At 42.1% G+C, this 27,737-nt stretch overlaps 1 protein-coding gene across 4 annotated transcripts in view; it reads right to left on the bottom strand.

Annotated features, from left to right (window-relative positions):
* Positions 1 to 4,395: 4,395 nt before the first annotated feature.
* Positions 4,396 to 27,737, bottom strand: part of LOC144720515 (aryl hydrocarbon receptor-like) — a 68,172-nt gene continuing 44,830 nt past the window's right edge. For all 4 annotated transcript variants that reach the window (XM_078597313.1, XM_078597305.1, XM_078597296.1 and 1 more), the window contains 8 exons: positions 25,889 to 25,978; positions 22,299 to 22,425; positions 20,143 to 20,276; positions 18,696 to 18,898; positions 17,625 to 17,734; positions 16,726 to 16,867; positions 14,024 to 15,926; positions 4,396 to 9,755 (listed from right to left, as the gene is read on the bottom strand). In XM_078597313.1, coding sequence (XP_078453439.1) covers positions 9,618 to 9,755; positions 14,024 to 15,926; positions 16,726 to 16,867; positions 17,625 to 17,734; positions 18,696 to 18,898; positions 20,143 to 20,276; positions 22,299 to 22,425; positions 25,889 to 25,978 — 2,847 coding nt within the window. In that variant the 3' untranslated portion in view covers positions 4,396 to 9,617. The remainder of the gene's footprint in view (positions 9,756 to 14,023; positions 15,927 to 16,725; positions 16,868 to 17,624; positions 17,735 to 18,695; positions 18,899 to 20,142; positions 20,277 to 22,298; positions 22,426 to 25,888; positions 25,979 to 27,737) is intronic.

Here is a 27,737-nt window from a genome sequence, read left to right as displayed (position 1 = left end):
TTGTTGGGCTTGTTTTTAAAAGCAGTGCGCTGTTCTATCTCGTGAGACTTGGCAACACTGAACGTCACTGACGTGAGCTGTGACCAGCAATCCCACGCACGTTGTTAGCTTCACTTCCTTCAGCATTTCCAGGAACCAGTTAAAATACCTCATGCCACTATTTGTCATGGCCAGGAATCACACTTGGGTCACCTCTCTTAGGTCGACTCATCGTTAAATGCGCGTCTCATGTGGCGTGCGAATGATGCCTGTAACCCATCACTTTCGATGCATGGGTTGCTGGATCACGTGGAGAAGTCCAAAACTCACTAAAGTACTCGATGTCCAGAAGTCAAGAGGCATTGGATCTTAAATCTGTGGACTTTTTTTAACGTTATCCCTTCCAAGCATGATTTTTCTCTGGGTATTCTAGTTTGCATTCACATGTCAAATCATCTTACAAATGAGGCGTAAAGGGAACACTTTTCTGCATCACCGTCGCCACCATCATCAGTAGAATAGCCGCAGAAACATCGTCATCAGCTAGAGTAATTTAGCCATGTTCATTTTCATCATTATAAGAACCACTGTCGTCGTCGTTAGGGGCCATCCATAAATGACGTCACGCACCTAGGGGGGGGGGGGGGTCAGACATTTGTGACGATGTGACGAGGGGGGGGGGGGTTGAGAAATGTGACGTCACATCAAAATGCGCAACTTTAAATAAATATAGACAACACGTTCTACTTAATTAAATATACTTTTTAATAAATGTTTTCTCCTACAACATCAGAGTGCAGCGCCACATTAAATACGCACTTCAATGATAATAATTGAAAGCGATTTGACGCATGTTTTATATTTGGGGGGGGCAGAGCTTTGTGACGTCATATTTGAGGGGGGGGGGGTCTGACTTTTTGTGACGCCGTGACGAGGGAGGAGGGTCAAAAATCGTTCAAAATCGCGTGACCTCATTTATGGACGGCCCCTTACCATCATCATCGCCATCTTCATATGAGCCTGCATTCAGGAATCTGGTGGAGTGTTGAGCCCTTGTTGGTGTCACGGTGTGACACTTGGTAAGCCGCCGCGCTCTGTGCTTGCCGCACGTGGGGAATGACCGCTCCATGCCGAGCCAACCATGTGGCTCACACATCCATCAATGCCCGACATCGGCAGAGTCTAAGCCATAGGGCACTATATTCTTGGTTCTTTCGGTAAAGTCACGTAGAAGGGAAAAAATAAAATAATTAAAATAAAACATAATGCAAATTCTCACGACGTTTCGGCCACAACGCAAGCAGCCGTCCTCAGGTGAAGAACATAGCTGTCGGAAAGACAGCGTCCGACAGCTCTGTTTTTCTTGTGGCCAAAACGTCGTGATAATTTTTATTGTTTTATTTACATTATTTTATTATTTCCCTTCTATGTGACTTTACCGAAAGAACCAAGAATATGAATCCCTGCCTTCACGAAAGCTTTAAATCGAAATTTAACCATAGGGCACTCTTGATATTGCTGATAATTCTGCCAAAAGCTATAAGGAAAACACACATACACACACTCCATTTACATACAGTATTGTTTTAATTTAATTATTGGTTAGGATATAGTAATAGGTTTTTACCATTTTATCTGACACCAAAACTGACACCTTTATACAAGGGATCATGTTTGCAATAACCACAACCAGTCAAAATTCAAACAAAAAGAGAAAACTCTGATAATGATATGCACTGTCCTTGAAATTGATTGGTCCACATCGGAGACGGCTTTTCTTAGAGCCTAGTCTTCACTGGTGTTGGACCAGATGACGCCAAAAGGCATACAACTCAAAAACAGCGCACTATCAGAGTATTGAGAGCTCTGGGTAAGCATTTACATTATGAGACCTCCTTTGCCAGTAGCAAGATATCGTAACACGTTCCTTCGGAGTGGGCAGGTAGGAACTTGGTTGGACAGCGCATTCGTACACGACAGACAGACAAATAATCCCTGGTGGGCAGTGTGTAACCTGGTGTTGCTACCTGTATACAAGATCACTTGAGGTAGCCAGGCAGCCAGCCAGGTAGCCAGCCCCCTTAACTATCGGCCCCTCCCCCTTGCTTAGGCCCCTCCCATTACCCCCCTCCCTTAGGCCCCTCCCCTGACAAACCCCCCATATCCTTAGGCCCCTCCCCTCACCCCTCCTCCCTTAGGCCCCTCCTCTGAACCCCCCCCCCCCCACTCAGGCCCCTCTCCTGACTCCCCCCTTCCTTAGGCCCCTCCCCTGACCCTCCTCCCTTAGGCACCTCCCCTCTCCGTACCCGGCAGTAGGTCTCCACCAAACAAAGAGCTGCTTGTAAGGTCTCCACCAATCAAAGAGCTGCGTGTATTATATATTTATTTATGCACGACAGACAGTCAGACATACAATAAATCCCTGGTGGGCAGTGTGGAACATTGTTCCTACCTGTAATAGGTTTTTACCCTTTTATCTGGAACCAAAACTGACACCTTTATACAAGGGATCATGTTTGCAATAACCACAACACAAGCAGTCAAAATGCAAACAAAAAGAAACAACTCTGATAATGATATGCACTGTCCTTGAAATTCTGGAGACTCGGCTCTAAGAAAAGCCGTCTCGGGTGTGGACCAATCACTTTCAAGGACAGTGCATGTCATTATCAGAGTTGTCTCTTTTTGTTTGTATTTTGACTGCTTGTGTTGTGGTTATTGCAAACATGATCCCTTGTATAAAGGTGTCAGTTTTTGTGCCAGATAAAAGGGTAAAAACCTATTACCATATCTTGCTACTGGCAAAGGTCTCATAATATAAATACTGGTTAGGATATTTGTTACGCGTCAGTTTTTAATAACGGACAAAGAACATCCATCATTGTCATCACTGAACAATAGCAATAACGCTGCTTAGTTGTCGGGGCATTATCACTGACCAATCAGAATTCTCGGCGGTGTCGATTCCCCATCACCACTGACGTCACGTCGTGTGCCCTCTGATTGGCCGCATTTCAATTCCCCGCCAAAGGCTGTGGCCCAATTGGCAGCGCGCTCCACGAGGGTGCACGAGGCACACCGGCGGAGAGAAAGACGCGAGGATGTGTAGTAGAGTTACCCACTCGATGTTCACAAACTGGGAGAGCAAATCGTTAACAAGGTATTCCCGCTCAAACTAATGGTCAGGGTCTCACAAGATGTGAGAGCTGACCGTAAACAAGGTTTTCCCGCGCGACCAAACGGTCAGGGTCAGATAGGGTGAATTGGGATCGAAAAGCAGATTGGGAACGACCAATCACAGGGTTCCACAAGGTGGCCGGGGATTGGATAACCCGGCCACGAACAAGTATAAAGCCAGAGCGCTCAGAGCTCTCGGGGAGTTCGACTACACGAAGACCCAAGACGGCGGAAGAAGCCTAGGACCCTGGACCAAGCCCTCCAGCCCTTATAAGGGCTAGGGTTCAGAGTAACCAGTGGTCGGGGAGACATCTCCCTAGGTCCAGTCAGAGGACACTGAAAGAGCGGGATATTAAGTAGCCTGTAGGGTACGGGGGCTTGTACGTTCTGAGTGTAACGGGTGAGGGGACCGTATACCCCTCAGTGCATAGGGACTGTGTCAATAAGACGAATAAAAGTGTGTGCTACAAAAGACGTTGAAGAGTCCGTCTGTACAATACTACAGATGTAAAGGTTTAGATTTGCTCCGGTGTTAGGCCGTCACCATCACTGTTGAGTGGATATGAGTCGAAGGTAAAAATCGCGAGGTCTGGGGAATTTGTTAAGCACGTTTCGTGACGGGTACTGCAAGATCCGACCGTGTCCGTCCGGTGCTCGCTGAGCTGCATTGGCTTCCGATTGCTGAACGAATACATTATAAGGTCGCACTCATTCCACACAAAGTACTTACCACGAATTAACCACACTATCTTGCTGATCTCGTCAAGGAGCACAAACCATCACGCAAACTCCGGTCTTTCTCGCAGCAACTTTTGGCTGGCCATCGAACAAACATGGTCACTTCATCGCTCACTTTCAGATGCACTTCTGTGGCCGTCTCGAACGCTCTTCCGATATTAGGAAGCCACTGAAGCTATACACTTCTACATCTAGACTGAAAACATTTCTTTTTGAATTTATTTTTGTTTAGATTGTCCTTCCACCGCACCTCCGATTAGCACGGTTGGGCACGTATCGTTCAAAAAAGTTCAACATATATAAGACTTGCGGTTGAGTGTCTGATGAGTGCGTAGAGCATGGTGAGTAGTGTTTCATGTCAATGTCTGGTGAGTGCCTAAGTGGTGAGTGTCTGATGGGTGTGAGTGGTGTCTTGAGAGTGGTGAGTGTCTTGTGATTGTGAGTCTGATAAGTGTAGTCCATGGCAAGTAGAGTCATGAGTGGTAAGACCTGGGCACGTAGTCACGCCAGCAAAGATGTTTATTTTTTCCTCGCAATATATTTCCTGTAATTACACTTATAAACAGCAAATACAAATTAACCGACAAGTATTAAAAACGGTTTGTTTCATCTAAAGGCACTTAATTAAAACGATGTTTTTTACAAGTTAGATTTAGTTGTCAGCCTTGTCAAATATTACTCTTTGGATCTTTCGGTAAAGTTACGTAGAACCAAAGTCACGTTTCTACACGACTTTACCAAAAGAACCAAAGAGTAATTCCTGCAGTCACGAAAGCTTCAAATCAAGTATGTCAAATATTCCGACACAATATATAAACATGGTAATGAAATATTGTATTATAAAAGCTAAAAAAAAACTAAAATTTAAATGACTATGATACGATAAAAAAATAAGTTTTACCTCCATCTATCATATAACATCAGGCTATGTCTACTAGGATTACACTAGCAGTACCTAAAGCATGGATTTCTGAGTCAGAAATTAACTTGCTTCATAAATCATTAACTTCACTTCATGCCCAGCACACCAGAAGGTCTTAAACTCGAAAAATAACCACTCGAAAAATAACCACCCTTAGGTAACACCTGTCACTGCTGGGGCTCACATCACCACGCAGGTGACCCTGTGCAATGGAAGCCCTCAGTGACTGTTGAAACTAAACAATAAAAAAAACTCCAAACTGCTCTCAAATAAATTAGACAGATGGGGACACACAAAAACTACAGATCCCTCATTCAGTGGGGAAGGGAGTGGAACATGCCAACGGCTGCCTTACAAAACCAGGTTTCAGGTGTTTACCTTCAGCAGCTTTTGACATTCTGGAAATCGTAAAACAATACATAGCAGTTCCGGAGGTGGGAGAATAATGCATCAATAACACTAAGGGACACCCAACAAGAGAATTGCTTTGACAAACGTGACATCCCTTGAGGCCAGTGTCAAGCCTGTAGTGCTTAACAAAAGTGTGGTTTTCACCACACAACCCCCTCACAAATACCTCTCCAGTTGAGCTTGCACTTTGCTAGCATGGCGTCGCCATAGCCCTTTTGCAGAGAGGACCATACAGCTTAGAGATGGCTGAATACCTCTTAATTCATGATACAGATGCCAATTCTCGATTTTGAGACTACCTAAATAACTGTGAGCCTCAATAAAGCACAAGTTGTTCATTTTAATGCCAATCCTTGTTTTGCCCAGAATAAAACGTCAAGTAGCAAATCACGTCCACGATTATGTAAGGACCTCTGCCCCTCAAATCTGAATGGTTTGGGCAGAAATAGGTTAACAATTTCCTGATTTACGTGAATCATGGACACCACTTTGGGAAAAAAACCTGACAGGATCGTCAACACTATCTTATCCCTATGAAGAGCAATGAATGAAGGGTTGCAATATACAGTAGCGCGTGGATTTCTCCAACTCTCCTGGTCAAGTTACCGGCCACCAGAAACACAATTTTCATATTCAAAAGCTTAAATTAACACGTAGCCAGGGGCTCAAAGTCTGATTTGCAATACACTCTAAAGGCTAGAAGGTCTCAATGGGACCACCTCCAACCTCACTGCAGGACCTCACCTGACATATTGCTTGATGACCAGACTAGATGAGCCAACCAATTTTCCTTTAAACCCATCAAAATTGTGGCCACTCTTATGGAGCAAGGATAGGGCCAGTCCCTTTTTGAAACTCCTCCACTCGAACGTTCAAAACTGCTGACATGGCAGAATATTCAATTGAACACCAGATCCCAAATGTATGCCAATGATTTGTAGATTCGGCGAGTACAGCTTCTCTGTGACTTCCAACGTCAAGCACCTTTGATGTCAAGCTGATCCTTTAAAATATGGCCATCTTCACCTCAAGGCAGTCAGTCTGAACCTGACTGAATCCTGACACAGCAAGCTCCACTCCCCGGACCTCACGAGTTTTGTGACCTAGCCAATCGACAACTCTGTTCTCTACACCTGCCAAGTGATGGGCCACCACCAGTCACATCCCCACCTCCTTCACTCATATAAGGATAAAGATGCATGAGGAGATCATAATGAGGTGAGCCCTGGCAACTCATTGCCACCGCTTAAGAGGTTGCATATGACCAAGACTTGTTTCTCTGTTACCAAAACATTGAAACGCTGCAGGGATCAGCTGATTGCTCACAACTCTAGCGGGTTAATACTTGAGAGCCAGTCCTGAGCCAAACTGGCCTGTGCTATGTCCCTGCTAGCACCGCACTAAGGGAGCAAACTCCATTAGCAACAAAAAATATAACCCCTGATGTGTAGCTCACGAAAACCACTGATGGCCACAGAAGTGATAGCACTGAGGGCTTCCACAGTGTGAAGCTTCGTGTGTGTGGTGAAGCGAGACCACAGAAAAGGTCTTGCCTCCAGGACAGTAGATTTTAGTTTTAAACTTCTGGTGTGTTGAGCAGGTTAATGATTTACAAAACATGCTGTCGGCTGCCAAAAAGTAAAATCTAACAATATAACAAAAACAAATGATATTTGACACGTGTAAAAACTAATTAAATATTAGTACTGTACAATATCAATTATATGATAGCCAAATATATTGTGTAATATATATGCAATAGCAATGCAATCTACGTTTGTGAATACATATTTCATATATACAGTATACATATAAAGATTAAGAGCTGGTACATACATGTTTAACAAAGTGAGGGTAAAAAATACATTTCTACACAGCATTTGAGTTTTCAAATGTGCATGTTAATGGCATGGACATACATGTACACTTTACTGTGTTACCACTACACTTCACTTGTGCCGTCTACTCAATGTCAAGCCTATTTTGAAAAAAAAGTGGCAACCAATGAGCATCTGCAGGTTCTCCCAACTCATTGCCTCGGTTTCCTTGAAAGTTGACACACATTTGTGTTTGACTTATTTTTGATTGACCTTGAAACCAATATTTCTGAAACTATGTTAAGAAGCACCAGGTTGCAACTAATAGACTACCATTACAACAACACATTAGTGACTTAAAAGAACAATAACAATTAAAACTGTTTCTCACTAGTTATTAGTGTCCTTATCCAAACCTCTTACGCAAGGCCTGAAAACTATCCCAAGTCTCCATCTTGTTTTTATTAACAATTAGTAACAAAAATATAGAAAAGCAATGCATGCAATTGAAAAGATAGTTAACACAGCAGCAGAAAAACTGAGCAAAGCCAAATTGACATTTGAATAAACTTAACAGTTTATATGAACAATTTGTCACCAACCAGCTCCAATATGCAATTATGTATACTGTATATTGTATACCATGTATTTTATACAGTAAGGATTACAATTTTCATGATTTGTCCTCACAGTAAGTGCTAATTAATTTTAAGTAAAAATATTTTTGATACAATATTTACTACATAATTACAAGAATAAGAGCCTCAAACAGTAAATGTTTTATCTTAAGTTGTGATATGACAACTTACAAACATTTTAAACAAGAAAAAAACAAGTACGATTTTCTATTTTATCTAATTCCCACAACCTCTTCCACTACAGAAATTAACATGCATACTTAAGACTGAGAAATGAACAAACAAACTTAAAACGACCTCATTTTAAGGTAATGTAAAGAACCTGCAGTGGAAGATGTTTTAATGGAAGCAAAAATATCAAAATAGACTTTATAGACCAGAAAGAAGCCCGACACACTGTAGTTTATGTATATACACATCATCAGAGGACCAAATAAATGATTATTTACAGAATGGATGTACTCGAGTAAAATAAACAAATATATGTATTTACTGGTTTCATAGACAATGTTTGCGAATCGCACAAATTGATGGTATTAACAATGGTATATGCTGGAGTTTTACTTGGTAACACTTTAAAACATTTCCTCCTAATGCACATCTTAAGATAGGTTACATTTCACTGAGGACCAAACTAACATGAGTGAAGAACTGAATAGAATTTGGTCTCCACAGTCAAGAAGGGATTATTTATGTTGCCAAAAGTGCGTGAAAGACTGATCACAGTGCCCTCTCTTGCAGTGGCTGTGTGAGAAAATAAACAAGTGCAAAGTTCAGTATTTGCAAACAAGTGCGAGTAGCTTGTTACACAAACCCGTGTAGTATTTGAGAGCTAAATAATGAGCCATTGCTTACATAATGTATTTTTTTGTTTTAAATTAACCGTGCTGTGCACAATTGCAGTTGTAAAACAGCTGTGTAAAAACGATTCCATTCATGAGACTAGTGTTTCTCCTAGGTACCATGTACTTTTGTTGTATGGAACCAGTGTAGTGCCATTGAAAGCTAGTTGGAAATGGTGCCATTGCATGCTTCAACAATTAATGCAGTGTCAGGATCATCTTGGACAAACTGACAATACAGCTGCATTACGGCAATCATCAAAATTTAAATGTTTCTGCTTGAATTTAATTACTGTACTGTCAACCCAGTGGACGACCTGCAATTGTTAGAACTCTAGGCCACTTATGTTGTGCTCTGGACACAAAATTGGTATGCTTGACACATTTTAAAAACTTTAAATCAAAAGGGTGTACTGTATGTACCCATTGTGTGGTAACTATAACATTTCAGAACAGACCAGCCCTTTACAGACATTCTCTTCTGTATGTGATATGACCCGACAAACAATTACTGCAGCCATTCTCTAACAATAACATTCGTTCTGATTACAATAACTATTACGTTGCTGTGACTATGCAAATATAATCAAGCACCAACGTTGATGATAATGCAGATACCATTTAGGAATATATTTAATGTGTGTACCATTGTTAACATAAATAACTTCTGCTGTGTAAGACACAGAAAGCTGGAAACGACAAGCAGCTTGCTCATCGAAATATAAAGCTCACAGAAGTGTTCATTGGAAAAATATGTAATCCTTCCTTAAGAGCATTCAAGCAGCATACACCAAAGTGTGCGTAAGGAAGATTTTGTGCATGACCTCATACGCGGATCAGAGCATACACTAAAATGTGAACTTGCATTCAATAATGCTCATGCGTGTTTGAATTTTGTTGAGATATACACTTCATTATTGGTATTTTCAAAATGAGGTCTATATACATGACGTGAAATTTTTCTTGAACGTCCGATTCACTGTTTTTCACATTCCATGTTTTCTTTGTCCTTTGAACGTGCCTTCTGGGGATCTGGAGAAAAAAAACCATCACTTGAGCCCATGAAGAATATCTAACTTTTCTTTTCAAACACTTATCCGTAGTAATCCGTCTGGCTGATCTCAGGGTAGGGTTGAGCGCCATCTGCAGGAGCCAGGCTTGCCGCGTTCGCCGTGCCGACGCCACCAGCAGGGAGCAGTACACTGCCTTGAGTGCAGTAAATGGCCGCCATCTGGAGAAGACCAAAGGTGGGGTGGGATGGTCAGAGAAAGGAACGTGAATTTAATGAGTACAAGGAGAAAAATAATTACGTGCAAAACTCGTGGAAAAAATGCTCCGCTTTAACGTGTATCTGCCAAACAGGAAGACATTGCCTTTCCTCCAACATGCATTAGGCCTGCTACGTACAACCGACTATTCAAACGGTCCTAATACCCTTTTTTCGGCATGTGTCCAACGCTACGTACATTACAATGATGTGCGTGTGTGTATTCCATCATTGTCACTGCAAAGCTGAATCCTACACTATATTCGGTATTCGTTTTGTGAACACGGCTGTTGTGAAGACACGGAAAGCATGGTAAACCCTGCATGCCAATGCATCATTTATTGGGAGTCGTATCATTTGAGCGATATACTGTGAAGTATATTGGGACTTTGTTGGCAGTCATTATAGAACTATCAAACTTTTGTCAACGGAGCATAAAATATGTACATTTTTGCAGTCACAAATTCCCTTATCCATGACCTTGTATACCTGCCACATTGTAGACCAAGTATTTTTCTGTGTAAACAGCAACCATGTGTTGAATGAGAATAGGTTTTCCCCTTTTTTATGGCAACAAAACCGTTGTGTTAAGATGTTAAAACACCAAACTGAAACCTTTTACAAGGAATCATGTCTGCATTAACCACAATGCTTGTGGTCAGAATGCAAACAAAAAACATACTCTGATAATTTCTGCATTGTTCTTGAAACTGATTGGTCCACACCAGGAGACAGCTTTCTTTTGAGTCTCGTCTCAAACGGTGTTAGACCAGAGGTGTGGACCAATCAGTAAATATATGTGTCGTTAAACCCGCCACGAAACGTCATACAAATAGAAATCAGTTTAACGCGTAGGCTTTCGCAACCACTATCATCCATAAAAGAGGTTTTTGGGTTGTCTCCTGATGAAGCTAGTTGTAATTACTGGCGAAACGTCGTACTCAGTTTGCAAATATTGTGGCTTGGCTCTCCAACACACCGGTGTGCTGTACTAGTGACGAATTGGCATGTTCCATTTACGTGACAACCCTTACTAGTTGGCTGTGTCGGGTGGTGGCAGGTTTAACGACATATATTTACACGATCTAACCAAAAAAACGTCTATTATGAATAATGAGGGGTATAAGTACTGGTGGATGTCGTAAAGCATGTGGAATTTTTTTCCGAATTACCAACCTCAATAGACTTGGCTGAAATGACTCCCTGGACAGTCGTAAGGAAATTAGGAAACTAGCCCATAAAACACCCCCCCTTACACTGAAATGGTTGTGTCCAAATGTGACTCAAGTTTTGCATGTGAAGTGAACTGTGGCATGACATCCGAGGTCTTAGTATGGAAAAACCGTACCGCTCAAGGGATTTCTTCTATTTCGCAACAAACCCCTCAATGCATGTTTAGCATTATACGTTATGCTAATTGATAACCAATTAAATATGCGTCAATGATCACCACCAGTACCCGTATTGTCAAAAGCACTTCGTAATTAGCTAAAAGTATGCATTTCTTCCTAGGCTTTACAACATATGTGGATGAGTCATCGCTATTTAAATACAAAGCAACCTGCAACAATACCTGGACTGAACACTCCACTGTTACACTTTGACCCAAGGCCTATTCCAGCCAGACCCAACATGACATCATTGGCAAACATTAAAATCCAATTTGACCTGTGAGCTATACAAAATACATATGTTATACTCTGTACATTCTGAAGATGAACATCAGTGTGGTTGTGATAATCTGAAATAAACAAATGTGAATGGGCAGCACAAGTATGCCTGCGTGCTTATTGCTGTGTGTCTTTTCTGGTGTGTCTGTAACTGTCTTGAGAAATGTATCAACCATTGTATTTCTGAACAGGTTTCATTCTTGAAAAACCTCTTATTGAAGAAAAAAACTCTACCAAAAAAAGTGTGGCTTGAGTGATCTTTTTTTTTAAAGCCTTCGGAACACATTCATATAAAGAGTCTCGTGAGTACAAAGCATGTTTTTTTTCTGCAGGAAACGTTTTGTAATACAGGAGTCCAAACATTTAACATTCAAGATGCATTTACAGTTGTAGCTCATCACAATTAGCTGTTCACAACGACACAATCTGATTCCTGACCAAGTGGTGTCTCACAACACAACTTTTAGAAATTAATCATTGGTAATGTTGATATGATTGGAATATGTATGTATTGTTTGCCAACTACAATTGTGGTCTGCTGCAACCATGTGTTCTGCAGGTCGCTGCAGTTGCTTCAGGTTCATACGACAGAGAAACGTACATCCTGCCACCAAGTGGCAATTATATCCATCCAGGTGTTGAGCAACCTCAACTAAATTCAAGACAGGTCAACTTTTTGCTTCATTTCATATCAGTATCTTTCCCCTGTCAACACATCGAATTACGGACGAAACCTCCAGCCACCGTGTGGCTTCACATTCACAGCAGCACTTAAGCCAACACTGCACTTGCAATATCAGCAACGAGTCAAAACGTGAAGCAAGCGTTCAGTTAAATTAATGCTAAAGCTGCATTGGTAATAAATTATGTACAAGTGACTTGCCGCCATTTGACAGCAACAATAATACCATGTGTGCCGACAGTGAGACGCCGCCGCCCCCCCCCCCAAGCTCCCTTTAACCCAGGTGGTGCAAACAGAGACTAGGATCCCCGATGGCCGAATGTCTCGTATCGAGCTGCTATATGCATGTATGTTGAACTTCTTTCGCACCGTACGTAGCCAACAACAAACTAAACACAAAAAGCAGTTGTAAAGAAATTCGTTTCTGTTTTGTTTTTCACGCTGAAAGGCTGGTATATATTTAAGCTATTTGATTAAAACAACGTGTCGTCATTGAAAGTACTATAGATAGGTTTAAAGTTGACATTCTGGAAAGTAGATGTAAGTTCATTGTTGATTGAGTGCTGATCGTGCAACATCGGTCTTTTGAGTATACGTTTTGCTATTGTATTAATTATTCATTATTTTATTCTATATTAAACATTGATTTTGAATATTTCAAATAACTCTTTCCTGTAAAGGATTAATTAAAACTTTTTTGACCCGATGTTTGCGTGTAGAGTACATCGATGTGTCCGATATTTCGGTGTTTTTCTTCCCATGTCCCATCCATACACAACACCTGTCTATGGCTAGGATTCTGATAACCCAGTGGAATTTCGGGTTTCTATGGCTTTTTACAGTAAAGTCATTGTTTCTCCCTGCACAAATAAGCAAGGCCCAGTGCTCATATCTGCCTTGGTGGTCATAAGCCAGTGCTGCCAATTCCATAATCCTAAAGTTTTAACTTAAGATCAATAATAATAATAATGATATAATTTAGAAAAAGCAATAAAAACAAATCTCTCCACTTTTGCATTGGCAAGTTACTTTGTTTCCAAACTTACTAATATCACCGGAAGCACAGAACACATGCGTTTCAAATTGAAGGTGAATGGGTGGGTGTAAAAGTCTGACAATGCAACCCATGACATTACCTATTTTGTATGTAGCATTAAAACACAATGGAAAGCCAACATTCATAATTTGCTGGATCATCGCACAATTCAAACTAAATCCTACTTGTGACAGGGTTTTGCTAAATATATGAATAAACAAAGATTTACGTGCGCACACACGTACAGTGTGAACTGTATATGTGTGTGCACGCATATCTTGCACGGTAAGGCATTTTCATGAAGCTGCTGGTCAAATGTATGAGGATAGATCAGTCGCCAATCTCACCATGTGGTTTCCATCCTCCTGCTTAGTTTCGAGTTTATTCTGTAATACTATGCCATAATTCACATCTTGGCAAGAGGGTTGTATTCTTTCATGCTGGTGATATAGGTGTCCTTGCACTCAAACACAATTGGGTATATGGCCAATATGTATTTCAGTTCTATGAAGCAAAAAAACTGGCTCTGCTAATTAGATATTTTTAAATCCTAGAATTTCTGCATCTATCCTTTCTATTTTATTTTTAAAATGTTGATACAAAAAATGTCCCAACAAGGAGGCAATCTGTGATGATGTGTTTCAGTGGTTTTGTCAATAAAGTAAGTGAATATGTCCTCATGGTTTCACCTACATTATAAAAAAAATCATTCATTAATTTGCACACCTAAGTACACATATCTGCAGAAGCAAGCAAGACAAGGCAAATATCTTGTAAAGAAATAACTTTTGCAGTTGCTCAGAGAACATCGCTCATACAATTCCCCTGTCTTTAAGAATCTCACCTCTTCAGCAGTGAGTCGTTGCTGATTGGCTGGCGGACAGGAACTCTGCATCTGGAAATTGCAGGGAGCCATACGTTTTTCCTCATTGTATTGGCCTTGATGCTGGAGCGGATGATGCTGATGGTCGTTGTTATACTGGTGTGAGTTCACTTGTTGGTTCCTTGCATTTCCCAACTGCGACGAGTCTGTGGAGTAGCCCAGGAAGTGTTGGGATTGGCCGGGAAATGACGATTGCTGTAAAGGAACTGCTACTCCAGTAGTACACATTTGCTGTGGTGCACTGAACTCTCTGTGGCCGACTGTCCCATTAAAGTTTGCAGTATGTCCTCCAGGAAACTCCATTGGCTGCAGATGCATGTTTTGCGGGTGAGTCTTACGAGGCCAGTCACAGGTGCCTTGTGGTTGAGCACCAACCAATGATGTTTGCATGCAGTTTTTGGATAAAATGTTTTCAAGAGCACTGTCATGCGTTGGTACAGCATCTATTTCACTTTGCACTCCTGGGCTACTCATTTGCATTTGTCCATGAATTGTATTTAATGCACTCTGAACCGGAAGACTATTCAGTGGACTTTCAACCTGCACGGCACTGACTGGACTTTGGACAGTGACTCCACCCATTTGGTTCTGTGGCGGTACACCATTCACAAGATTCTGGGAAAGGACTCCATATTTAATTGTTTCATTGTAAGTTATGCTTTGTCCTGGAAACCTGTCTCTATAGCTCTGAGTTGCTGCTACATTTTGCCCTTTACTTCCATTCATGACAAAGTGGCCTTGCATCGTGTTTGCAAAATCTTGACTTTGTGCATGCATGGTGCCCCAAGGCTGTCCTTTGAAGTCCTGAGGCTGCAAGTTTGATAGCTGACCAGGTATGTTGCTTTTCCTGGTTGTGGCTTGCACTATATTTTGGCTCATTCCACTTTGAAACACAGTATTATGTGTTGCACATTGAAGTGGACCATGTTGAGCATTCTGGACAGAACTTACAAAGGGAGTGTTTTGCAAGCTGACATTCTGAATGGACATAGGTTGTGTTCCACTTGTACTTGTTGAACCCGGCATGTTGCATGGGACTTTAAACTTTTGTTCAATGCCATCAGCAGGCATTGCACCAAACTGTCCATACGGACGCATTTTCTGTGTTGGAAGATGAGACTGCAACCTTCCGTTGAATGTCTGTGAAGGCTGCAAGTAGTTCTCAAATGTTTGCATGGTGGAATCATTGCTGCTTCCATGACGCATCTGTGGCTGTTGTACCCTCAGGTAGTTGTTTTTATTGAGTGACTCCTGAACCAAGGAAAGGATATCATCATTTGAAAGAATACTCTCAAGGTCTGGTGTACAATCCACATCCATCATCAGCTGTTTCTCCTCCTCCTCAAGTAACTCAATGTCATCTATGGTTAGGCCCAGTGTTTCCAGAATATCATTCAATTCGTCTGGCACTTGAAAGCCAGAATCCGATGAACTTGGCTCAGAGAGGCTTTTCTCCACGTCAGACTCAATCTTCACGTAGCTTAACAAGCTGCCCTTGCCTCCATTCCACCCAGAAGCCTGACCGACGCTGTGTGAAGACTCTGCCACAAAGCTAGGCATGCTTAAACCTCCTGCCAAGTCCGTGGCAAAACGGCTCTCAGTGGCTGGTGGCCGCACGTACACGGTCTGATCCTGCTGCATCATGGCACCGAGCAGCGAGCTGGGATCCACCTTCTTGTCCCACTCAGAATTCTTCCCGCTGCTCATCCTCTTGATTAACAGATGATTTTCATCTTTCGGGGGAAGGTTCCCTTGCATCTCCGGGGGCAGGAAGCCTGTTTCGTAGAGCATCGCTTCACCGGTCGTGAAGGCGAAAGGGAACTGCAGTGCCCTCTTGCGCAGGTGTTCTTCTCCCTCCTCGTTGCTGCAGGAGCACAAATAAGCATCGTGTAAGCCTACAACTGTCTGCAGCTTCCACTAACAAGCAACATTTTCGACAGCATTCTTGTATATTTGCCACATTTAAAAGTGGAAAATGTGGTCACTTTAAAGTAAAAGCTGCTGAGCATATAATGTTACCTTTTTCACAAAGATACAATGGCAGTATTTCACCACAAATTTTTTACGTATTATATCACGTGATTTTTCAATTACTTGCTGTCCCCAGCAAAATACAGTTAAAAGTGCAATAATACACTAACTACATATGTGTATATCTCTGCGAGTGCTTCTTTGTAGAATCTCTGTTGCTCACATGGAGATACAGATAGACACGTCTCTTTGGGTGTGTCTTTGTACAACTGTATTTGTAGGGAACAATAGTGCAACGGTTAGCGAGCTGCGCTACGAACCCGGTGACTCGAGTTTGATTACCGCTCATGGTCAACACCGGTGATGATTATCTGAACTGGTCCTGGGCCTCCCCTAGGTCCACTCAGTTTCAAATGAGTACCTGAGACAAAGGCAGCCGGGCGTGGTGCTGGCCACCCCACCCCCTCGTGTGCCGTGGCGGCCTTCGTAGGTGCTCGCTAACAGCACTTGCCCCAACAGTCTGTTAAGGCTATATGGGGGATCTTTGTTTTTGTATCTGTAATTTTAACCCATTGATTTCAGTGCAGTGGGACCGAGTGTCTTGAGGGGGCAATATTTGGCATGCCACCTGACTACCTCAGAGCAAACGTATGTCCTTCAATACAATGCAACTAGGTCAAGGCATGGCCCACCTGAGTGGCCTTTGTGTTGCTATGATGTAGTCTGGGCGGCCGTTCTTGTAGACAAGGCGCGCATTGGCCTGTACCCAAGCCCAGCGGTTGCCCTTGGTGAGCAGCCGGAAGATGGTGATGCCACTCTCCCCAGTTTTCATCACTGCCAAACAGGGCAGAGCAGAAAACATCGCACTCAGCTCAATCCGATCACTTACACTTTGACACATTTAATTTTTTATATGTAAAAATCCAGGACCCTGATGTCACGCTAATTCCGTAACGCTATTATTAATAATGATGAGCGGAACATTATTTTCGATTGAATATTTCAGATTTACTGCGATACACCCATTCTTAGACGGGCTAAAGGCGAGTTTAACTGGAAGCAAGACGCCAGATATGTTAACTGCTGTCTTGAAGATTTGGGAGTATTTTTTTATTGGCATAATGTTTTTTAGCATTTAGCTGTCAACAGCAGTTCTGGAATGAAGCGGTGTAATATATCCATTCTATCTTTACCAATTCAACAGTGTATACAAGCAATGATTTTTGTTAACAACACTTCCTCATAACAAAATATATGTGCCTCATGTTTCAGGCAATTTTTACATTTCAAATAATCCTTCCTATATACACTTTAATACTTTAAGAATTATGACATTTCAAACATGTAAATGATGCTCACACAAGTGATTATTGGCATGCTGACATATTACCAAAATAAATACTATTGTAAATAAAATTACAAAAGCAGAAAGCGTTTTCAATTGGACCACCTAAGGAAGATAATTATCATGACAACATAAAAGTTTTCTGTGATTTATTTTGGCCACGGGATAAGTGATGAACACATCGTCTGAAGCGCGAAGCCAATCATAATTCACTCTGACACACAGGCTGTGCTAACCGCTACTCACTTCGCACGTGGTTGTCGGCACAATGCAGCATGTCGGCGGCATGGATGAACTGGTACCCAGTGCCACGCATGGCAAGCTCCAGCTCAGTGTAGCCAAGTACGATACGTCCCCTATAAACAAACACACATCGGTCAATTAACAACGGAGCCGTGACACAGCGGCGAGCGCAGCGCGCTCAAATGTGAACCCGGCGACTCCCAGATTGATTGCCTGCCACTCCTAACCGTGAAGTGCGGTTATCCGAGCCAGTTCTGGGCCCCTCTTTTTACCAAATCGCGTTGACCAGCGTGGTGGAGCGCAGCCAATCCCCATTTACTGACATAGTGTCGGCGAGGCCTTCATCCCAACGGTGGAACGACAAAAGACCATATGTATATGAAATAAATCAATAAAGCTACCCACCATCATGTCATAAAAACAGCCAAAACTACTCTGGATTAACATGTTATGCTCATTGTCAATTTTTTTAATTAGATTTTCCATATAATGGGTTATGTTGTATCAGTCTAACTCCTAATTTGATTTAAATAGAGGAACATTTTAAACCACATGCAATTAAATGAAGCAGGAGGAATTAACAATAAGTAATGTTCATGAGTAGCACATAATGACACAAATGGTATTTAACATCAACTTAACTGCAGACAAAATGCAATTACACAGAAAAATGACTGAGCCGCATTGAAAATCAAACCATAAGCTCCATGCAAATGGACTCGTAGTCAAACTTACAAACTATTGGGCTCTCTTAGTAGCCATGTAATCATCCATTGAGGTATCTATTATAATCAGTTCACATGCTCAGGATGCATGCATTGAATCATGTTAGTTAGACATGATTACAATTCATACAAATCAAATGAAAATTACTTGGTGATGTTTCGTTGAGCCTAATTGAGCAAAGAAAACTGGACGGACAAGTCAGAGGTAAACTAGAAACAATACAAACAAGATGGCCAAAAATTTGACAAGAATAATTGATTGTTGCATGGAATCACAACCTACGAGTCGTGACCAACTGTCAAGTCGTCGTATGGTTACGTGATTGTGTGCCCAGTAGACAATGCTCACTTGGCATCGCAACCGATGGGCGTGAAGTCCAGCTTGTGTTTCGTGCGGAAGATAATGTTGCGGGTGCGGATCTCCAGGATAGAGGGCGACTGGAGAGGGGTGGCGACTGCGAACAGCGCCAGCTGCGCGGGTTGAAGGGACCCATCCGCCGAACGACGGTTCTGACCATGCAAGAACTTGAGGCGTCCCTGCATCTGCAAAGCCTGGCGCGTACAGAGAGCAAACTTGCATGTCAATGCTGGCACGGGGGATCAGTTGTAATGCATGGGTGGATGAGAGCTCCACATTTTATTGTTGGTTATTGACACATGCTTACGAAGTTTCAAGAAACCCATATTGGCCCAACTAATACTGTGGTCAAGTGCTTGACTTACATTTAGACATTCATGAGTTCAAATCCCAATTGTGAGTTGACTCGGTCTATTACCCTGCAGGATTGGTAAAGTATCAATTTGTGGGGCAATCAACAGTGGTTATCCTCCACTGTAGGAATGTGGAATTTCCACCGTGTTTCTATCGACACCAAATGGAGAATCCAACACTCGTTAAAGCATTGAGACCCTTCAACTTATGGATGGAAACAGAGGATCATTGTCGATGAAGACAATGTGTGGTGATATTATGTTGTATATATAGTTCCTTCAGACCAAAGAATCATCCTTGAAACCAAAGCATCATACTTTGTCAAAATTAGTTTATATACTCGTGAAAGACAAGGCGAAAAAGGTTTGGGAAAATTCTGGACGTATCGCCCTTATGGAGTCGAAGAAGCTAAGCAGGTTGGAGACTTGCCAGTACTCTTTGTATCTGCTGTGAAGCCATCGCCCAAAAGGTTGCCTATTATACATTTTTTTCTTTTAAGGCAAGACTATTGACAAAGGTGTTAAACGTTTTGTTATTTATGCTTTTGCAACACTGTCAACACAGGATCGGCAAATCATTTGTTGAGTACCGACCACTGGGAGTTTGCCAGATGTTGTCAGCATGGGGCTTGCAAGGAGGCCAGGAGATAGCAGTGCTCAGTGTCACCACCTCATAGTCGTGGGTTTTCTCAGGATAGTCTGCTTTTCTTACACATTCCAAATGCTACCAAACACGACCAAAAACCAAGCTACACACGCCAAACGCTACCAAAAATGTACTGTCTCGTTATATTTGCGTTAGAGTTGGTTGTCCTTCCCCCGCACCTACAATTAGCGTGGTTGGCTCTGTACGATGCGAAAGAAGTTCAACATACATACAGACAAGACATTGTGGGTAAATTATATTATAAATAATATTAATTGAATATTTGTCAGTATGTGGAGAAATCATGAATTCCAGTGAAAGACAAGTTGCACACACACACGCGCACATAATTGACATCAAATGTCTCTCAAAGAAATTCAAATGTGAGCTCACACGAGTTTGTTTTGGAAGCCAATCGTGTGGGCACATGCCATCTCACCAGGAAGCCAGAGGAGTTGTCAAGTAGACAGCGGAAGCGGCAAATGAACTGGCGTTCGAGGAAGGAGGAGTTTTCAGGCGGTAGCTGCTGTGGGTTGTATACTGCCACTGATGATGTGCTGCCATCCTGGTCACCTGCACACACAAGCAGATAATAAATAACGATCATCTTGGGTGACATATTATACTGTCTCGTGATTGTCTCATCACCAAAGCACAATGGGAGGAAACAAGGTGTATAAGCCTTAGATCATCATGGCACAAGCTATCCCAATATATGCCATATTTCCAAAATGTTGTTTTCCGGCTGAGCTCCAGAGAAGAATAAAAAACACAGCAAAGAGACAGATCCACATGTGACTGGTCAATTATATGTGGAATTCAGGCACTGCAGGAAGCAAACCATTTATGGGACATATTAGGCAAATCTAATCAACACAAAACAGAGGCCTGCCTAGAAATTCAATCTGATCAATTAACCTATGACTAACCATTCAAAAGCCTGTTCCCTTACTACAAATTACATTTAGGATTCAAAAGTTATTGTATCAAGCTCAAATTGTGAGATGCGTACACAGCTTAAAAGCAGAACAAATGCAATGTACAGCAAATCCAGAAACACTGCAATATGTGGGCCACATAAAGCTGCTATACGTATCCTCAATGAGTTTAAGTTATGTTTTTAAGCTGTAATTCTAATGTGCAATTACATAAGAGGGCCATTAGAAAAATCCCAAGGATATATGAGTGTTTTAAAAGGTGCCATTTTCAAGCATACAGTGGATTGTTATTGTGACTTTCCATAAGCTAGTACAAATATTGTATCACGTATCAGTGCAATAAAATGCAAGCCGAAAGGAAATTAAATATAAACAAAAACAGGTGATTTAATCTGTTGCCCCATGCAATAAATCACAAGGAAAGGCGAAAAGCAATGTGGTTGTATTTGGATTGTATCCTCTCTATTCAGTGATTCATCAAATATAACAGCCCTATAGTACTATGTACATACGTCACAACTCTATGTGCATGGGTTACTATGTACATGGATTACATATTTGTACAATGGCAATTGGAGAGGTGCACACAGTAGAAACTATAACTTTTATTAGGCTGTGTTACAGCAAGCCTGGCATCATGTACCTTCTCCTTCGGGATTTCCGTACAACATATGTGACTGCTCTGTCACACGATGGTAAATCATAATTTTTTATTTAAGGAAACTGGTTATACCATCCAACCACAAATGTTATATCGTACAAAACATATAATTAACTCACATTTCATACCCACTCAGAACTGTGGCTCGGTCACAACCAATATCCATGCTCTCATTGCGGAGTCATATTTACAATAAACTATGTTATATGTGTAGACAAAACATTTGCTATGCCTTTAAACAAATATTCTGTAAATTGCAAAGATGCCAATAGGCCACTACATTACTTTATGTTTCATTAGCAGTATCCTTTATGTAGGATATTGAGAGTAAAACACATCGTTTAATCAACCCAACAAAGTCATATCATACATTGCATCCATCCAGTTATACTAAGCCCTGGTTAATGTGGATATGAGCTAGACGCACCAAACTGAGCAGCCCTTGAGCCAAAGACAGGGAAATTACATTTTCACCAAATACCAGAGGTGGGACAAAGTCATTGTTGTGCAAGTCACAAGTAAGTCTCAAGTCTTTGCTCTCGAGTCCCGAGTCAAGTCGAGTCAAAGATGAGGCAAGTCCAAGTCGAGTCTGAAGTCATCAAAATCATGACTCGAGTCTGACTCGAGTCCAAGTCGCATGACTCGAGTCCACACCTCTGAGGTGGGACAAAGTCATTGTTGTGCAAGTCACAAGTAAGTCTCAAGTCTTTGCTCTCGAGTCCCGAGTCAAGTCGAGTCAAAGATGAGGCAAGTCCAAGTCGAGTCTGAAGTCATCAAAATCATGACTCGAGTCTGACTCGAGTCCAAGTCGCATGACTCGAGTCCACACCTCTGCCAAATACAATTTCACAAAATACAGAGGCCAGTTTTGGGTTTGGCATTAAATGTGTGTATATATATATTCACAAAAACAGTCACAAGGCCACTGCTTAATTTGAAGTGCAACTTTCAGACAAAGGCATTTGTTAATTGCAATTCTGAAGCTGCCATGTATACCTGAACCATCTTTGTGTGCCTCTCTGGCTGCTGGTGGTGGCTTGAGAGCCCAATGGAGTTGTCGAAGGAACTCGTATCTATCTTCAGAGTGGACCAGTTCGTATACACTTTGATGGACCACGTCGCACTGCACACCAACGAGAAAGATCATGAGAAAAGCAAACCCCATGCAGGACATCCTGCCTTTTGCATGCAACCTGCTAATATTAATAGCCGACGTCATACACGGTAGCACATGCCTATGATTCAATGCTATGGGTGCAAGGTTGGCAGGCAGATCACATAGAATGTCACCACAGCAAGTGGATAGCTCAATTAGCTTTAAAGATTGTTGAGTGTTATCCCCTGATGTATGTATGTATGTTGAACCTCTTTCACACCGTGCTAATCGGAGTTGCGGGAGAAGGACAATAAAATAAACACAAAAAGCAGTTATGAAGAAAGGAGTTCTAAAAAAACATCAGCAGTTCTGATGAAGGCAGACTTTCTCTGGGCACTTTGGTTTCCCCCCGTATGTTAATAAACACTTAATAAGACAATGGCCAAACATCCAAAGAGGGCATTCCTTACAACATGGCAAGTGAGGATACATTTACAATGTTAAAATAACTTTTTCTCTGGCCAAATTGTTAGCAGGTGATCTCGAAGGCTGGGTGCCTGCTGGAAATGTCGTAAAACACTTTCAACTAGGGATTTTGGAGACTACACAAATCCAACCTCATCATGCGTTATATTGGTTAACATGCATTATTATGGTAAAAGAAGTGTGTTTCTTCCATCACGGCCCCCATTAAGAGGTCAAATTACAGGTTTCAAACTGCAGCATTCTTAAAGGTTTACATCCACGAAACAGTGCACATGGCAAAGAACCCATAAATCTCAGCCTCAACGAATGGTGACCATGGCTATCAAGTTCGGCATTCACCATGTGTGTGTGGCAGCTGTGTGTGCAGGAAGTAACATCATAGGAGTACCTGGGTGGCCAGACATTCTGGTGAGAAAAATATGTAGCAGCATGTGTCTGTAAGAGATTGTGGCCTGCAACCCAAGTACTTACTACAATGAGAGACTAGTTTACATAATTGTAGCATAGATATTTGACGAAGTAGTACCTTAAGAAATTTAACCATCTTGCAACGAAATTACCTTTATACAGTATTACCCCCCGGTTTACGTTGGGGATGCGTCCCTGAGCGGTGCCACAACGAAAATCCCAAACAACGTCAATCGAAGGCATTTACAGAGAAGTAGGTGGAGGCGAAGGTTGAGAGGCGACGGATACGAGAAAGGACGGACGATGCTGTCAGCAAAGCTAAGCGTGTGTTGAGGCGATGCAAATCAGGTAGCGGTATTAATAATAAAGTGGTGATGTATTTGCAAAACGATCTAAAAGTGGGAGGCTTAAATCGGATATTACTGTATTTGCTTGTGTCCATGGGAAAATTCAACAATGTTTATGCAATATTTTCTACATGTATATCGTATTATTTAATCATTGTAATTATGTACATAAGCAGTCATGTTTGCAGAATCATCAGGTAAGAATGAATGCAATCGAAACGTATTCTATTATTATTTTATTTTAGTTTCGTTTCTACGTGACTTTACCAAAAGAACCAAAGAGTAATTCCTGCAGTCACGAAAGCTTCTAATCTAGTATGAACCACCTCTACGGGGAGGGTTTCATCACAACTAACACTTAACTTCGAATTTAGCAATCTTTGGGAGAACATAATCAACCAGGCTATGCGTTAAGTGTGTGTTAGCTGACTCTCTCTGTTGCATTGCATTTAACTCTCTAATTTCACTAATTTTCTTGTCAAACTTCCTATTTCTCGCTCTAATTTTTCCTTGCATGTCTGTTTCACACTTAACTTCTAATTTAGCAATCTTTGGAAGAACGTAATAAACCAGGCTATGCGCTAATTGCGTGTTACTCGACTCTCTGTGTCGCATTGCATTACACTACTTAATTTTACTAAATTTACTTTCTCAAACTTCCGATTTTCTTGCTCTAAATATTGCCTTGCTGGTTTGTTTAGAGTCCATTGTCCCTTCTCTGGCCACTATGGTCCGGAATTCTACACAACTCTCTCATTGTCCTCTGCCCCAATCCCCCCCTCTCAATGCCCCAACCCCTTAACCTCTCTCTATTTAAGGCCTCGACACAGTGGCGCTGTCTTTCTGTTTGTCATTCTTTGGAGGAGCGTGGTCAGCCAAGTGGGGTGTTGGCTGTTGTGTTGGCTGGCTCTCTCTGTGTTGTGTTGCATTGTGTTTCTAAGTTTACTATGTTTGTTTTTTTTCTCATTCATTCTTACCTGATGATGGTTGCTTGTGTTGCAAATCGAAAAGTCGTATTCTATTATTATTTTATTTGATTTTCTACGTGACTTTACCGAAAGAACCAAAGAGTAATTCCTGCAGTCACGAAAGCTTCAAATCTAGTTTCTAAACATACAATTTAAATTATTTTTTTTATAGTGAAACTGTTGTTATATATTCCAGAAATATATTTACACATGAACTGCGGTGGAGCAATGTTGTACTGGTCAGCACATTGCAATATTAAATTTGCGATGAGAGTCAAATTCCCGAGCGTGGCTATCGGTGGTGAGATGTGAATCGGTCCTGGGCATCCCTTCACTAACCTGTACTGACCAGCGTGGTGACATATGGTAAAACTACCCCCATGATCAACACGCCATGAGGAGGGCCTCATTAATAAAATTTATATTTAAAAGTGCCAACTCCTCCCCCCCTTCCCCTTCTTTACCTAATTATGTTGGTTTTCTTTCCCCATCCTTCCCTCCCCATACAAGCTTTCGTGTTCTGGCTTGCGGTCCCCACCTGGGTGGGACAGAGAGCTCGATTTTCCCCCCTTCGTTAAGCCCCTGGTGCGCCCGGATCTCGGGTTTTTACTGGCAGAGTTTCTATCCCCCAAAACCCTGCCCCCCCCCCTCCACCTGTGCTGTAACTGGTTGCTATGTACTGGACATCGTGTTGAGTCGCAATAATAAAAAAACACACACTCCTAAAGGATTGTGCTTATGTTATATATGCCAGGACAACATCGTTCAGAAAGGGGCAAGTGGTGAGGGATGTGCAGGGGTGTCTTGCATGGGACCCATTTCAGTTGAACCACAAAGATTGTGCTGACGTTTCGCGTTGAGGGTTGAACTCAAATCCAGGACCCATGCAGAAAATGCGACTCATACGGGCCCACTCGCTGAATCCAACATGCTGACATTCTTCACAAACACAGTGACAACCGTGATTTGATTCCTTCGTAAAACCACAAAGGCTCTACTACATTTGAAAAAACAAAGCCATTCTTTTACAATAAACTTCAAAGGATCTACGGAAACATTTCCATACTATCAGTAAAAAATATCTGTTTTCATTACGTAAAAAAATAAACCCTGTTTATAAAATGGCTTATCTAAACAGGAGTGAGGTGTTTACATATTGAGGGAACAAGATCGTGCATTCCTGGCTATTACATCAAACAGCCATGGGGTGACTATGGCCATTTAGTTGAGTACAGGTTAGAGCGGGCGGTGTGTGAATTGTGATCTTTTGGCAAGGGCAACCTGATGGAAGCCCAGATACTCCTGGATGGTGTGGGAGACGTAAAAGACCAGTCCCTCAGCCGTCACCACCAACACAAAGCCATTGAGAGCCTGGGGGGTGGGGGGGAAACAAAGCATCTCCTTATTAATGTCTTCATGTGCATTCTGCCATGTTTTTCACATGGATACACAACATTTTAAGAGCCCCTTTAAAGCTTTTATAGACTGTATGGGTACCCAAGCCTGTTGAAAGCCTGGCCCAAAATATGTAAATAACAAAACAGCATCTAATTACACTTGAGCCAATTATATTATGAACACATTCATTCATGAAAAAAAGATCTCCTAAAAAAACATGTTTTGTAAGGCATTATGGCATTCAGCCAAATCAAACTGTCAACAACCCCTTTATTAAAGAGCTCTATCTACCGATGTCTCCCACCACCTTTGAGGTCCAGTCCGTAACCCTCACTACTAACGAGTGCTTTTCCATCATTTCTATCTATCACCCTCCAGATGGCAGCATCACTACCTTCTTAAACGAGCTTTCGGAATTCCTTTACCTCATTCCTAACCCATCTCACAGGCTCGTGCTTACAGGAGACATTAATTGCCTACGCAATACCCCAGCCTCCATTGATAGTCACCTTGAGTCAACCTTGGCCTGCCATAACCTGGTCATCACAAACCGAGGCCCCACCTGAGCTTCCTCAACAAATGTTGAGAGCATGCTTGACCTGGTTCTGGAACCTCACCAGCATCGACGCATCACTGCACTGGGAGTTTTCCAAACTGGTTACTCCGACCACCGCCTCGTACTTTTTTCCCTTCAAATTCCCAAGCAAATCACCATCAAATTCACCCGCCACTCCCGTAATTTCAAGGGTATCGAGTTTTCTGCTTTACACCACCTCCTCGCAAATTCGCCTTCAATGTTATCCCCATCATCGGATCCAACCATCTGCGCTCTCCAACTAAAAGCTGACATGAGGGCGGCGCTGGACAAACTGGCTCCATTAAAATCACGAACGGCTAGGCAGTCTTCCCACGACACTCACTGGCTCTCAAGAGACGCCATCATTGCTAAGCGAACAAGGAGGCGCCTTGAAATTATCGCATCCCGCAGTGGTCTACCTGCTGATCGACTTGCTTACAGAGTTGCCTGCAGGAAAACTAACAAATGTAGCCTTGTCTCACGTTCCTCCTACATTGCAGAACGCATCAAAACAGCAAACCGGAAAACCGCGCATTCTATGGAAAACCCTCAGGTATCTTCTACATCCTGGTAGTACCATGGTCCCTCACCTTAGCGATCCCCTGGCCTCACTGAAACTTGCCACCTCTTTTAATACTTACTTCACCAACAAGCTAATCACCATCGCAAACTCCTGCACGTCTACCCACACATCTCACCATTGTACCCCGCTCCAGTTTTCTGAAATTGTAAGCATTCACCCAGACACCTTTCTAACTACGCTCAAGCCGGTGTCTACAAAAGACATTTTCTCTTTAATTGAATCCCTTCAATTTAAGTCATCTCCACTCGACGTGCTCCCAGGTTCCTTGTTCGAGCAATGTGTTCCGGAACTCGCCATCATGATCAGGAACATCGCAAATGCCTCATTCTCTATGGGGTGTTTTCAGTCCAACCTCAAATCTGGACTGGTTTCCCCCTTGTTAAAGAAACCAAGTCTCGACCCGGATGACCCATCTAGTTATCGTCCCATCACTAATCTCTCGAACCTCTAACGACTAGCCCTCGCCCAGCTAAAACCACACATTACCTCCTCCCCAAACTACTGCTGCTTCCAGTCAGCTTACCGTGAAAACTACTCCACAGAAACAACACTCACTACAGTGCTCGATGACA

Source organism: Lampetra planeri, chromosome 1 (genome assembly GCF_965212315.1).
Source record: "Lampetra planeri chromosome 1, kcLamPlan1.2.h2, whole genome shotgun sequence".
NCBI lineage: Eukaryota > Metazoa > Chordata > Hyperoartia > Petromyzontiformes > Petromyzontidae > Lampetra > Lampetra planeri.
The sequence above is the reverse complement of the archived record's forward strand: the minus strand, read 5'-3'. Positions and strand labels throughout refer to the sequence as shown.